At 38.1% G+C, this 13,609-nt stretch overlaps 1 protein-coding gene across 1 annotated transcript in view; it reads left to right on the top strand.

Moving 5' to 3' along the window:
* Positions 1–865: 865 nt before the first annotated feature.
* The window catches only part of appl1 (adaptor protein, phosphotyrosine interaction, PH domain and leucine zipper containing 1), a 28,055-nt gene continuing 15,311 nt past the window's right edge, over positions 866–13,609 (top strand). Inside the window, exons 1-13 of the mRNA XM_032549193.1 lie at positions 866–1,057; positions 2,813–2,911; positions 2,989–3,048; positions 4,563–4,634; positions 4,704–4,791; positions 5,527–5,568; positions 5,881–5,939; positions 6,295–6,441; positions 7,560–7,642; positions 7,715–7,876; positions 8,706–8,894; positions 8,982–9,024; positions 9,104–9,160. Coding sequence (XP_032405084.1) covers positions 1,004–1,057; positions 2,813–2,911; positions 2,989–3,048; positions 4,563–4,634; positions 4,704–4,791; positions 5,527–5,568; positions 5,881–5,939; positions 6,295–6,441; positions 7,560–7,642; positions 7,715–7,876; positions 8,706–8,894; positions 8,982–9,024; positions 9,104–9,160 — 1,155 coding nt within the window. The 5' untranslated portion in view covers positions 866–1,003. The remainder of the gene's footprint in view (positions 1,058–2,812; positions 2,912–2,988; positions 3,049–4,562; positions 4,635–4,703; positions 4,792–5,526; positions 5,569–5,880; positions 5,940–6,294; positions 6,442–7,559; positions 7,643–7,714; positions 7,877–8,705; positions 8,895–8,981; positions 9,025–9,103; positions 9,161–13,609) is intronic.

The following is a 13,609-nucleotide window of genomic DNA, read 5'->3' as shown; positions in this document are numbered from 1 at the left end:
TACATTTTGAATGGAATTACTGATTTAAACAAACTTTTCATGATATTACATTTTTTTGACAAGCACCCGTATAACTCGAATAAATAATATACCAGTGGGAGGTCACGATTGATTATCTTGATCAGGGGTCATATTTGAGTCAGCTGCTTCAAAGGGGGATGAGAACTAAAATGTAAGTGTGGTGTTTATTAGTTTTGAGAAAATGGCAAAGTCACTTCTTACAACCCCCAGATCATCAGAAGGCTCCCATATTTACTTGCATTTAAAAAACAGAGCACAAATCTGAAATGTGTATTTGTCTTTTTTAGAATGAAAATATTAAGTTTGATTTGATGGTTTCAGCAATGATAAATTCTAGGATTTTAACAATTAGAGGAATTGTAAAGTTTGCTATAATTGTTTGGTTACCATCGGATGCTACAAATTCAATCTTTTCTTTGTGTTTGAGCTTTGATTTGTCCATAAACCTGTCTCAGCAAATAATAAGCACATTGGTTCTGAAATGCTGTTTTCGTTGCTGAACAGAAGGACATACTGTAGATTAGAGCACTGTTATGATAATGTGTCTTCATTATGCATGAAGTTCCAGCGAAAAATAAATATATAACATGGTTAAGTACGTTGGTACGAAACGGTTTGTTTACGTACAACGTAGAAGTAGGACAGTACGAAATGAGGGAACAAATTAGCAAAGAGCCGTTTTTCTTCTTTCCATCGTGGCTCCCATCTTTAGAGACACCAAGAGGGCTCATTTTGGCTCAGTCCACTCTGAGCCAAAATGGCGCCTATTTCCATTTAAACGAGAAGCCAATTAAATTCATGGAAGTCTGTGCCAGCCAATCACAATCCCCCCGGTGGGCGGGGCCAGGCTGAACCGGGAGGAGCTCATTTGGGGTGTTGTGAATTCGTGGAACCAAGAAACCTTGAGTGGGAGTTGTCGGGCCGATTTGTTGTGTGTTTTCTTTGCCAATTCGCTCCGATACCCGAAGCGTCAGTCGCGGCTATGCCCGGAATAGAGAAGCTGCCCTTGGAGGAGACGTTGGAGGACAGTCCGCAGGTAACTGCTGTTTCCCCCGGACCACCGCTAATGGTTCGCTAGCTAGCTAGGCTAAGAGTGTTTGCCACCATCCAGCAGAGTGCTCCAGCTCAATGCTAACAGTCTGTATCCCGAATGGATCAGCTGATCCCTGTTTCCGCTGGGCTGCCCTGTCAATAAAACTACCGGATGCCGGTAAAACGTCTCGGGAATCAGAAATCTAACTGCCACAAGAGGCGACCGTTTCCCAAGCCAATCCCGCATCATTTCCAGTGACGACAGCCAACCCACTGGTCACAAACCAGTGACATCCGGCGGTTTCCTGTCACTTTTGCATGAAAATCCGCTTAGTGATACTGTAACCCTTACCTGCTGCAAATGTGAGGCAAAACACCTGCTGTGACGTCACATGTTGGCTGCAGAATACCTGACAGCGTTATGCATCGAGTCTGAAAGGATGAAATTGAACCATTCTTCATAGCTAGATGGGATCTGGGGTTTGTAATGTTGTTTTTTTGTTGTTGTTGTTTTTGCCCAGCTCCTTTTCACACTCCTGTACAGGAAGAGTTCCCAGTTTAACCATCAAACTCCCACTGGAAGAAAACACTGAGATACTTAAAGGGGCAGTACTGTATGTTTTACAGGCACAAAGTGCCATTTCATAGTAGAAGCTATTATCTGTGTTACCTTCAGTTTTTATAAAAATTCTATACATATTTAATATGACCTATAAGAAAAATGACTTTGATATTTAATGCCTAGAAATTGGGCCTCTGTCTCTTTAAAAATTCCTTGTCTTTCTGAAACAACACCTCCAGGAAGTCACCACAACATCGCTCTTCTATTAACCCTGTAACAACGTTTTTACCAACGTTGCACTGAGAAGCAGCTTGTAAAGTTCAGCAGATGTACAGTTCCTTCAGGTGTTTGCTAATTGCTGCTGGCTAGTCTGAAGGAACTGAGTAGTAGTTCTGCCTTGTGAGGCTGGAACCTCTGAAGCTTGGAAACTGCAGCTCCTTGAAGGCGGGACTAGGTGTTTTGGACAGCTGAATGGTTGCCGTGCCGATTACTGTATTTCTCAAACATGCATAAAAGAATCAAGGGAATACTCCAGGTATGGTTTGGATGACCGAATAACTTTAGAACATGATGCAAAGCTCAGAAAAGTCTGTTTTACATAGTACTGCCCCTTTAAGTACTGAGCAGTCCACCTTCTTATGTATGGGAACCATCATGTCATCAGACATGGAGGATGTTGGCATCTCCAACAAAGATGCCAACAGAGCCACCTCCTCTCCATGACAACACAAACTGGATCTGTGACGAGTTGCAGCCCTGGAGGAGTCCAACCTGCGCGGGGAGCAAGCCAGAACTAGCTTGGTGACAGAAGCAGATTACAAACCTGTTTTCTTCACCAGTTTCACCAGAGATTTAAAAAAAATATCCAAACTGGTTTAGGAAACTTTGCCACGAAAGATATTCTACTCAAAACATCAACCGGATTTGGAAATATTTCACCAGTAGGAGACATTTCTACAAACATTTCTGCATACTGCACTGCAAAAACACGTTTGTATGTTAGTTTTGTCTTATTTTAAGGGAACTAAGATATTAAAACTAGACCAACGTGTGAATGAAATATGAAGACACACCTTGAGTGCTGTGGGGACGACTAGTAGATGTGGGTGTGGATTTGCACAGTCAGCGCTCTTTGAGATCCTGTGTGTCACGCTGACTTCCTTCTTGCTCCTGTCGTTTAATACTTTCTGCCTGCAGACCCGCTCCCTGCTGGGAGTGTTTGAGGAGGACACTGCCGCCATCTCCAACTACTGCACACAGCTCTATCAGGCCATGCAGAGGATTTATGATGCACAGGTACAAACCTGCAGGAGTGATGCATCTTTAACTCTGTTGAAGCCTCAACATCACAAGGATTCATGTTTGTGTTGCAGAATGAACTGAGTGCAGCGACACACCTGACCTCCCGACTGCTGAAAGAGTACGACAAACAGGTAGAAACCAGGAAAATGCAAACGTCTGGTAGGGCTGGGCGATACGGCTTCAGAATTAAACCTCACATTTTCTCATACCAGAACTGATTTCCTATTGTAATGCATTAAAAATGATGTTATAAATGACAGAAAATATTTCCAAAAAGCAGTTTTTATTTCAATCATCCCTATTGGAGTTTCAGGACCAGGCTACAAAATGTTATATAAATATAGTCATAACTAGAAAAAATAGCATTTCCTGCGAAAATGCAGAGTGAGAATTGCAGAAGCATTTGAAGTCAGAAATGTAAGAAAGAGGCAACAGCAGCAGAATGAAGCCATTGTTGTGGTACTCCAGACCGGTTTCGGTCTCGGACATTGAGGACTCTGGATTTACAAGACCGGTCAAGACCACAACTCTCTCTCTCTGTCTGCCTGCCATTCCTACCATTCACTCCAAAACTGTAACGACGCAGAGAAAGCTGTCGTAGTCCAACCATCATACCTCAAAATTCAACAATCCTTATTTGTCCCCTGAAAAAACGCCGCACACTTCAACACCATGCTGCTAGCACTTCACAACAACTCATTGGCGGAAGTAAGAGCGCTGCCCTCCATAAATAATGATCCGGCCAGAGCACGGTGAGCTACATAATAAAACGTAATTTAACGAAGCTTCGAGACAGATGAATTTTCCTCGAGGAATTTTAATAATCGAGATACTCGAATCATTTGAGGAATCGTTTCGGCCCTGGTGTAATCAGGGGTGTAAATTGTAATCTGTCAAAATGACGGACGGGCTTCAGATGTTTCTGTCATTTAAAAAAAAAACTGGTCAGATATGGAAAATATTTTGTTAACGCGACCCGTGGTTCCAGCACCCTTTAAAACATGATAGATGTAAAAAAAAAAAACATAATATTTTTCCCAGAATAAAACTGATCCGATCAGATGCTGGATTGTTTTCAGCGGCTCATCCTTGCAGCTGATGTTTCCGAGCCAGACTCACCGACGTTCAGCGCTCAGCCAGGTCGTTTGAGGTACTTCGTATTTCCTGATTTTTGGAATGTAGTGAAAACTGTGTTTTCATGAACCGCTGGATCATCCGTTTACCCAACATGAAATAACCATTACAAGCTTTGTAAAAAGTAAATAAATGTTCCTCAATAGTCACATTCAGTCACGTCTAGCTCAATTCTGCCTACCAAGATGGCTGTAAGCCACAAAATTCACAGAATATGAGAACAGAATATGAGTTACATCATAGCGCGGTGACAAGGCCTGTCCGAATTCGAGGACTCTTTTTTTTTTTTTTCTGAGTTTCAAAAGTCAAAAGATTTCTACTTTTTTGAGTTTAGCAATTTAAATTTATTTTTTTAATTTCTGAGATAAATTTTTTGTTTTTTTTGTCAGAAATTTACTCTTTATTTCTATATACTATTGTTTTAATACGCCGACGTAGACATTCTGCTGGATAATTCTGCTGCATGCCTGAAGTTATTAACCTAACCCAGCATTCTGTGTTTCTGCTGCAGCGTTTTCCTCTAGGGGGCGATGATGAGGTGATGAGCTCCACCCTGCAGCAGTTTGCTAAGGTCATTGATGAGGTGAGTCCTGGTTCTGGGACAGACGGGACCACGGTTCAGAGCGTGTCCTAACTTCCTGTCTCTGTCCAGCTGAGTTCCTGTCACGCTGTCCTGTCCACCCAGCTGGCCGACGCGATGATGTTCCCCATCTCTCAGTTCAAGGAGCGAGACCTGAAGGGTAGGAAACCATAACCGTCCAATCAGAACTCACCGTCATCTCACAGATCTGGAAGCTTTACAGGCGAAGTGTCCAAACGTTTTACAAACGGAGCAACAACTGTGAAGTTAAAATGAATCATGTGGCACAGAAATGTTATCCTCTTTGTTATGAAAAATGCAAAAACTCAAATTAAAATGTATTTATTTGTCAAGGAACAGTACACATTAATTAACATCATATAATGTAAATGTGCCCAATTTGGCTAAATTGAGCCAATTTTCATCAGTAGTCCCAACCTAAAATTTAACAAAATTAAAATCACACATCATTTATAATTACACAAGAAAATTACAGGAAGCAAAACAGGAGTGATGATGACAGAAAGGAACAAATGTGATTTTGAGGGTTGTCATGAAGTGAAGTTTTAACATCCTTCAAGAGCAACCGCTTGTGTGTCAATATCTCTGTTCATGTGGAATTTAGTGTTTCACATATTTTATTTTTCTATTTGGCAACCTGAGAGGTTCCTGTTTCATAAATGTGTTTTATAATGTGAGAAAACCATAATTTTCTCTTTAAGTAATTATATAATACATCTAACACAAAATAACGTTAAAATGTTATGATTTTTTTATTATTAGGAAATATTCGCCAGCGATATACGTCCTGCTGATGTCGATAATGTTTCTCATCAGCACCAATAGACGTTTTGAAGATATTTCCTTACCTTCCTGGTGTTTTTTGTCTTTCCAGAGATCCTCACGCTGAAAGAAGTCTTCCAGATAGCCAGCAACGGTAAGACAGTGAAGCTGCCACTCATCGGTTTTTCCTTCCATCGTATTTTACAAAGTCAGAGGATTTTCAGCATTTATCGGTTAATCAAATTTTTGGATTTTGAAGATTTAAAAAAAATCTTCTCCAGTACAGAGTGATGTCAGCACGCCCAGGGCGGCCATCTTGTTTGACAAACATGTTTTATAGCTTCTGTTTATTGAATTCAGGTTAATTCTGCGACAGAGTATTAGGGTGTAATAGGAGAATAAAGTAGTAATTTTATAAACACTCCAGCATGGAAAAAAACAAAAACTGATTTCCTCTTGTTGACAGATCATGACACGGCAATTAACAGATACAGCCGCCTGTCGAAGAGGAGGGACAATGACAAGGTAACGACATCTCAACCAAAAGTAACATTTTTATCAAATATCATCTTTTCTTTGCATACTTCGTAGCAAGTGAAGTGCCACCTGTCACGTCTGCAACACTTCCTCCTCCGTCGCAGCGCTTCTCATGAGATCCGATGTTTGGTTTGTGTAACTTTTGCGCCGGCGACTTCTGGATCTGAGGACGAGACAAATAAGGCAAAGAGGAACTGCCTTAAACTCTTGAAACTCTGGATTTCAGATTACCCAGAGTTTTCTCAAAAAGCTGTCTTTATTTTTCTTTTTCCTGGAAGCAAATTGGTTTCACTACAGAGAGAAATCCCATGAGAGGGTAAAGTTTTTGTTGTTGTCGTCGTAGGTTAGAGCGGAGGTAGTGGAGGACGTCTACACCTCACGCAAGAAGCAGCACCAGACGATGTTGCACTACTTCTGTGCCCTGAACACACTGCAGTACAAGAAGAAGACGGCTCTGCTGGAGCCACTACTGGGCTACATGCAGGCTCAGGTGCACACACACACACACACACACACACACACACACACACGCACACACCCACCCACGCACACCCACACACACGCACACACAGATTTATTCCATCTCATATTGTTGCTGGACCTTTCACCAGTATTACTGCATTTTGCTTTTTCTAATGTCATGCAGCTTTTATTTTGATATATTTATCTAGCTGCCTTCTTACGAACAACAAATTAGATCAAATATAATTGCAAAACTTATGCACCTGTTGAATATTTCTGTATATCCAAGGTGTCACTATGGATGAACACATTTTTGTCAGTTTTTCTATTTGAACTGTGTAATTGTTTTCTCAAAAAAGGGCTCAATGTAAGCTGGGATTTGCTAGAACTGGGTTGATCCGCTCCATCTTCCTGGTGTACGTGTCACATGAAGCACACCAACCTTCCACCAGAGGGCGCAAGAGAAGTGTTGCTTTCAAAAAAACTTCTAGGATTGTATCTACAGAGCTGAAACAATTCATCGCTTTAATTGTGATGAAGCCATTGAAATAATTGTCAACTAATTTAGTGATTGATTTAATCGGTAACTGGAGTATACAGACTCTATTTGCTGGAAGAACAACACAGTTAAAGCAGAAATGAAGCCAAAACTGTACAAAGAATATTACACATTTTGCATTTACATGAAAAACCTTCTTTGTTAATATGTTCAAACCCAGGACTGTCATAGTTTTAGCTTCACCTGGTTCAAATTCTGTAGAATTCTTCTATTAAGCATCTTTTGCATCCAATTATTAGTTGGTAAATTGAAAAAGTATTCATACTTTTTAAAGTATTTATTTAGTTTCTTTGCTATGTTCTTGCATCCTAGACAGTAAAATGTTTATTTTCTTATTTAGGAAAGGCATTTATTTGTTTATTTACTTTCATTTTTACACATTTTAACATTTTATAAAGTAAGATTAAGGGGTTTAAAGAAAAATCTGCAGAAAGTGATAATTTTTGAAATTTGATTACTAAAATGTTTATTTTAGTAAAAAAGTAAGCTAGTTGCAGCTGTACATAACAAGTGGGTTAAAAACTTTTGATGAAAAATGTTTTATATCCTGTCATCTTGTCGATTTTAATGCAATTTGTTGTGTGCAGATCAGCTTCTTTAAGCTGGGCTCTGAAAACCTCACCCAGCAGTGGGAGGATTTCCTGGGAACAATAGGAACCAGCGTCCAGAAGTAAGAACCTCAAACTGTCGCCGTAATCCAGATCCATATTTGTAGAGGTAAACATGTGAAACGTGTCTGCAGCGTGCGCCGGGAGATGGAGGAGGAGGTGGGGCAGATGCAGGAAAACATCCAGCAGATGGAAAGGTCATGTGACCCTCTGTATGCACCATGTGACCCTGACCCCGCCCACTCGCCCGTTTGTCGCAATTTAACCAGGAAGCAAGGCTACCTTTACATCCGCAAGTAAGACGCAAGCTCCTCCTGCGTGTTTTAACTCTTCTATAGTTGTTTTATCAGGGTCGGTGTTTTCATTGTTTCTCAGTTAAAATGTAAAGTTTAGGGGTTCATGGAGGATTTATGGGCAGTCATAATCTTACCTGCTGTTGGTGGCTGTTTTTGTGTTTTCATTTTGGATAGACACAGATGGGTTTTATTTGCAGGTCAAGCTCAAAAAATATATTTCTGTGGTTTCATTAAACCCTTAGGAGAAGTGTGACATGTTTGTGTTTTCTAACAGGTGCAGATGGAAAAGGATTAGTGCCACTTTTTTCCACTCTGACTGTGATGTAATAATTCTCTTTTTAATCATAATTGACCGAATAATTGACTTTAATCAATCAACTTTATTTGTATACTGCATTTTAGCAACACAGCAGTTCAAAGTGCTTTGTATCGTGAACACATAAAAAACATCATGAGCACATTGTTTAGTCAACAATTGTAAAAACCAATTATCGATATTACATTTTGTCAAATGCCATCTAATATATTGACCAATGTTTCATGTATAATGTTTCAGAAGCAACTCTGACCATCTGGATTTTTAGTTGTGGTTTAAAGGAACTCAGTGTTTCGGCTGTTTTGCAGTTTTCTGGAAGCGTGTTTCAGATTTGTGGTGCATAGAAGCTGAATGCTGCTTCTCCAGGTTTGGTTCTGGTTCTGGATGCAGAGCAGTTCCACCAGATGTTTGCTAATTGCTGCTGCCGCTAGTCTGGAGGGGGCAGTTTTGGCAGATTGTGGCCGTTTTCCTGAGCATTTGGAGTTAAACGCGACTCCTCTGTGTGTCTGGCAGTAAGACGGGCCTTGTGTCATCGTCATGGGAACGTCAGTACTTCTTCACGCAGGGAGGGAACCTGATGCAGCAGGGCCGTGGCGAGGTGGCGGGCGGCCTGGTCACAGACCTCGATAACTGCTCCGTCATGGCCGTCGACTCGGACGACCGTAGATTCTGCTTTCAGGTCACCTCCTTCGACGGCAAAAAGTGAGATTGCTGTTTTTCTTTCCCTTCCATCGTTCTTATGAGTTTTTAATTTATCTACGGCTCTTTCTGTCTTATTTGTGTCGTCAGAGTCGTGACGCTGCAGGCGGAGAGCAGGAAGGACTGTGAGGAGGTAAAATGATTTCCTGTCATCCATCTTCTCCGTTAGCTGATGTGTTCTGACGCCGAGTCTCTGCTGCTTCCTCCAACAGTGGATCGCAACCATCAACAATATCTCCAGAAGGATCTACCTGAGCGAGAATGCAGAGGTGTGTTTTCTGTTTCACAGGCATTTTATTTTTAATCAACTCTATTAGAATAGAGCAGCTCACGATGTTAACTGAAAATTAAGTGGAGCACAGCTCAGTTTGAAGAGAACTGCCTTCAATAACTATTGATAAAAACTGTTGTTGTTTTTGGAGTGAAAAGTAGCTTCCAGAGTACGCAGTAACTCAGTTACAATTACTTGAGTAACTTTTTGGGGAAAAAACACAAACTTTTTGGAGTATTTTTACTACACTGTCCTATTTTCTTTTTCTTGAGTAATTTTATTATGAAGTGCAACTACTCGGGTAGAATTGGTCCTCCTCCCTTTGTGTAACTTCACTGAACGAAGAAAAAGCTTGTTTTAACCAAAAATTCACCAGACACAGACATGCACTTTCTGTTACAGTTTCATAAACTTTATATTGGGGAAAAAAAAAAATATCATTTTGCCTGCTTTTGTTATTTTGTAATTATATTATTTATATGAATAATTTTAATGTTGGTTCCAAAAAGTACCTAAGCTTCCTCATAAATTTAAATTTTGGTCCATCTGATTTTGTACTTTTTATATATTAAATGATTGATGTTTCCATCAGTTACTCAGTACTTGTACATGACTCCGGCTCCGCCCCCATTGCTGACGCAGAGCGATCCTCCCCCAATCATTCCGGGTACTTGTCAGCAACTGACCAATCGGTGTTGCAAGTACACCTACAATATTTACAGTATTTATTACTGCAAACATGCTGTAGTCAGAAAGATTTTGAGGAAAATAATAGATAATCACGGTCCAAGTTGTCAGTGGGGAATAAGCGAACCCAGCCGTTACCCGGAAGGGCGGAAAGCAATTTATTACATTTCCAAAACCAAAAAGGAGTCTGGAATAACACAAGAAATGGATGATGGACTGCAGCCCACCTCACGTCCAGTTGAATGAAACTGATGGACGGGAACTACCATGTTAGTACGAAGGTAACCGGTAGTAAACATCCCATTTTTTGTCATAACGACACTTACTGATAGTCAAATCAAGCCCTGTAGCGGTTAATTAGGCAAATAACTAAACACAAGTGAATAAAAAAAATTTAACTTAGGTATCCCCTTTGTCATGAATGCTGTTTTAATCTAATATATTAGTATTGCTTCCTAATATATTATCTGGAAGTAATCTGGCTAACGGTTTAAGGGCTCCGTGTTAAGGACACAGGACTGACAGCTAAGCGTCAAATAAACACAACTCAGTTAAATTAAAATATCAATGCTAAACATCTAACCATTTCCAGATCAATAAGTGAAGGTAGTGTAACGCTTGGGTTGTGTTTAAGGGAGGAGAGGAGGCGGCAGATTCGTCAGGACGGTCAAAAACTCCCAACCACACCGGTACTGGGAATTCCCCAGTGTTGTCCTTTAATAAATACTCTCTTCACCAACCTTACAAAGCCGGTTGAACGGCTGCTATATTATCAGACATGAAAATGAGAAGAGTTCAAACAGCCCGTAACGTTACTGAAAAGTTTTTTTTTTTAATATACAAAAATAACAATAACAATCTCAAACAACACGTCAATAACAGACATTACAAAAAAAAACTAATATCACAACTCCTGCTGTTAACAAAACCAATTAGATGCAAGGCTAGAACAAAGTATTAAAATAATGAAAAAAAATAAAAATAAAAAAAAATTAAATAAAATAATAATAATAAAAAATAATAATAATAATAAAATAAAATAACTTAATCAGAGGGGACTACTAACTGAAATTCTTCCATTAACTCAAACATTTTAATTGCGTTTAAATTCTGCATTTTTCTCAGAAATCTTTTAAAAAAGGAAAGATCATTTTTTTAGAGCAGAGAATGAGAGGCAGCATTTTGCATAGCGACATTTATGGATATAATATTTGGTTATAATCATTAGAACATTGACTAAAAATTCCACTTTTTTTTTTTTGATAGATAAACCAAATTTAATGTAAGGAAATAAAATCCACATTTATTGTTTTAGAAGACAGAAAGTTTCGAAGTTGATCCCATAAGTTTAATATTTCTTTACATTGATAAAACAAATGTTTAGTTGTTTCCAATTGAGTTTTACAAAAACCACAATTCTCAACATTAAACTTAAATCTCTCTCTTAAGAACTCATTTGAAGGATATATGTTATTTATTATTTTAAAATGTAATTCTTTATATTTAGGAGGAATTGGGAATTTCAAATAATTTGTCCTAATTTTGACTATCATAGATTTGTTAAAATTTTGTAAGAGAACTGTGCTTTTTGTTCTTCCTGGGTACATAATATTTATAGATACTGATTCAAAAACCTGTTATTGCATTTATTATCTCTAATGTCCACATGCTCAATTTGAATCTTATGGAGTCTTGGAATAAAGAAGTTAGGTAAATAGTTTTTAACTGACTGAATGAGGACATTAGTGAAACTATATAAAACTTTTTAATAAATTGTTAGTGAACAATCAGCTCCATACTTCCTGTTAAATTCCTCCAAACGTAGAATTTCACCATTTCCATCCAGTAAATGAGTAACTGACCAGATTTGTTTATTCCACCAATCTTCTAGAAAAATAGATCTTCTACACATAGAATGGCTCTGTTGTTCCACAGTGGAACATTATGAGGCTGAAGTTATTTAAACATTAACTTCCTCTGTAACAAAACCTGTTGGTGGAAATTAGAGAGTTGTAGGGAGTTTAGATAATTCAAAATCACATTTCAATAACAGCTCAATACCTCCAACTTTTTGAAATACGAACGACGGCATAACAAACCAAATAAGATCACCGTTTTTTAAAAAGGACTGAAGCCATCTAATTTTTAAAGCACCATTCATAATTTCAAAATCGATTGGCTTGATGCCACCTTCCTCAAAATGTTTTAGCAAATCACTTTTTCTGATGTAATGGTGCTTGTTTTTCCAAATAAAGTTAAAATTTCATCTGTTAATCTGTTTTATGATATTTGGAGGGACGGCTAAGGAATATGCAGGAAACGTCAGCCTGGTTAAGGATTCAGTTTTTGTTTATAAAGTTCTACCAAACAACATCAAGCCTCTTTGAAGCCAAATATTTAAGGTTTTGCCACATTTATCAATGTTGTCTTGTAAATCTTTTCTAACACTGGTAGCTTTAATCCACATGCCTAAGTATTTAATTTCATTTTTAACTGGAATATTGAAAATTGAAGAATCAGAACAATTATGGATACTCATAATTTCACATTTATTTACATTTATCTGCAGCCCTGAGGCTGAGAGAACAACTTTATTTAGAGCTGGAGGAATTTGTTCTTTGTTTTTTAGGAAGAGGGTTGTATCATCTGCAAATTGGCTAATGATTATTTTCTGGTTATTTATTTCCAGACCTTCAATATTAGAGTTTTTAATTGTTATTGCAAGTAGTTCTGTGACTAAAATAAATAAGAGAGGCGAGATACTGCAGCCTGATCTGATTCCTCTTTCTACTTTGAATCTGGGGCATGTGACAGAGACACACAGCTTAATATTAATATTAATATATAATAATATATATAAGTGTTAATATTGGTGTTTAACATGGTAATCATATTAAGAAAACTATTTCCAAAACCAAAATGTCTCAACGTGTTAACAATAAATTGATGTTCCACAGAATCAAATGCTTTGTGTAAATCTAAAAACAACATAAAACCATCATCTCTTATTAATGACTATAATCAATCAGGTCCAGAACCAGGCGGATGTTGTTATGATGGATCTGCCTTTCAGAAAGCCGGATTGGGTTTGACTAATTATTTTAGGTAAACCAGTTTTTAACCTTTTGTTAAGATCTTGTAGTCAGTGTTCAAAAGCGTGATAGGTCTTAAATTATTTACATTTTTCTTATCTTTACCAGGTTTTAGGATTAGTTTAATTACGCCTTGTTTCATAGTTTCCATGAGTTCTTTCCTACTAACACATTCTTCTACAGCCTGAAACAACAAAAGTTTTAAATCCTCCCAGAAATGTTTCTAAAGATTAGCTGTGAGGCCGTCTGGCCCGTCTGGTCAGAAGCCATATTTCTTATAGAAATGTCAAATTCAGAGATTCTTGGCTCTTCATCACAAATTTCTTTGAAGTTTTCATCAATAACAGGAACTAGATTACTTATTTTATCAAAAAAGGATGAAGTAATTTGTTCTGTATGTGAAGATTTATAAAGATTACTATAAAACTTAAATACTTCTTCTGTTATTCTCTTATTCTCAGAACATTCCACTTCATCAATTATAAGACTATTAATTATTATATTCCTGTCTACGTTTTTCTAAGTTACAAAAGAAAGCACTATTTTTTTCTCCTTCTTCGATCCACCTGGCTCTGGACCTTACATAAGCACCTTTTGCCCTATTTATGTATATCTCATCTAATTTAGATTGCAATTTATTTATTATTTCTTTATCCTCATCAGTCCAA

The sequence above is a fragment of the Xiphophorus hellerii genome, chromosome 20 (genome assembly GCF_003331165.1).
Source record: "Xiphophorus hellerii strain 12219 chromosome 20, Xiphophorus_hellerii-4.1, whole genome shotgun sequence".
Lineage (NCBI taxonomy): Eukaryota > Metazoa > Chordata > Actinopteri > Cyprinodontiformes > Poeciliidae > Xiphophorus > Xiphophorus hellerii.
The sequence above is the reverse complement of the archived record's forward strand: the minus strand, read 5'-3'. Positions and strand labels throughout refer to the sequence as shown.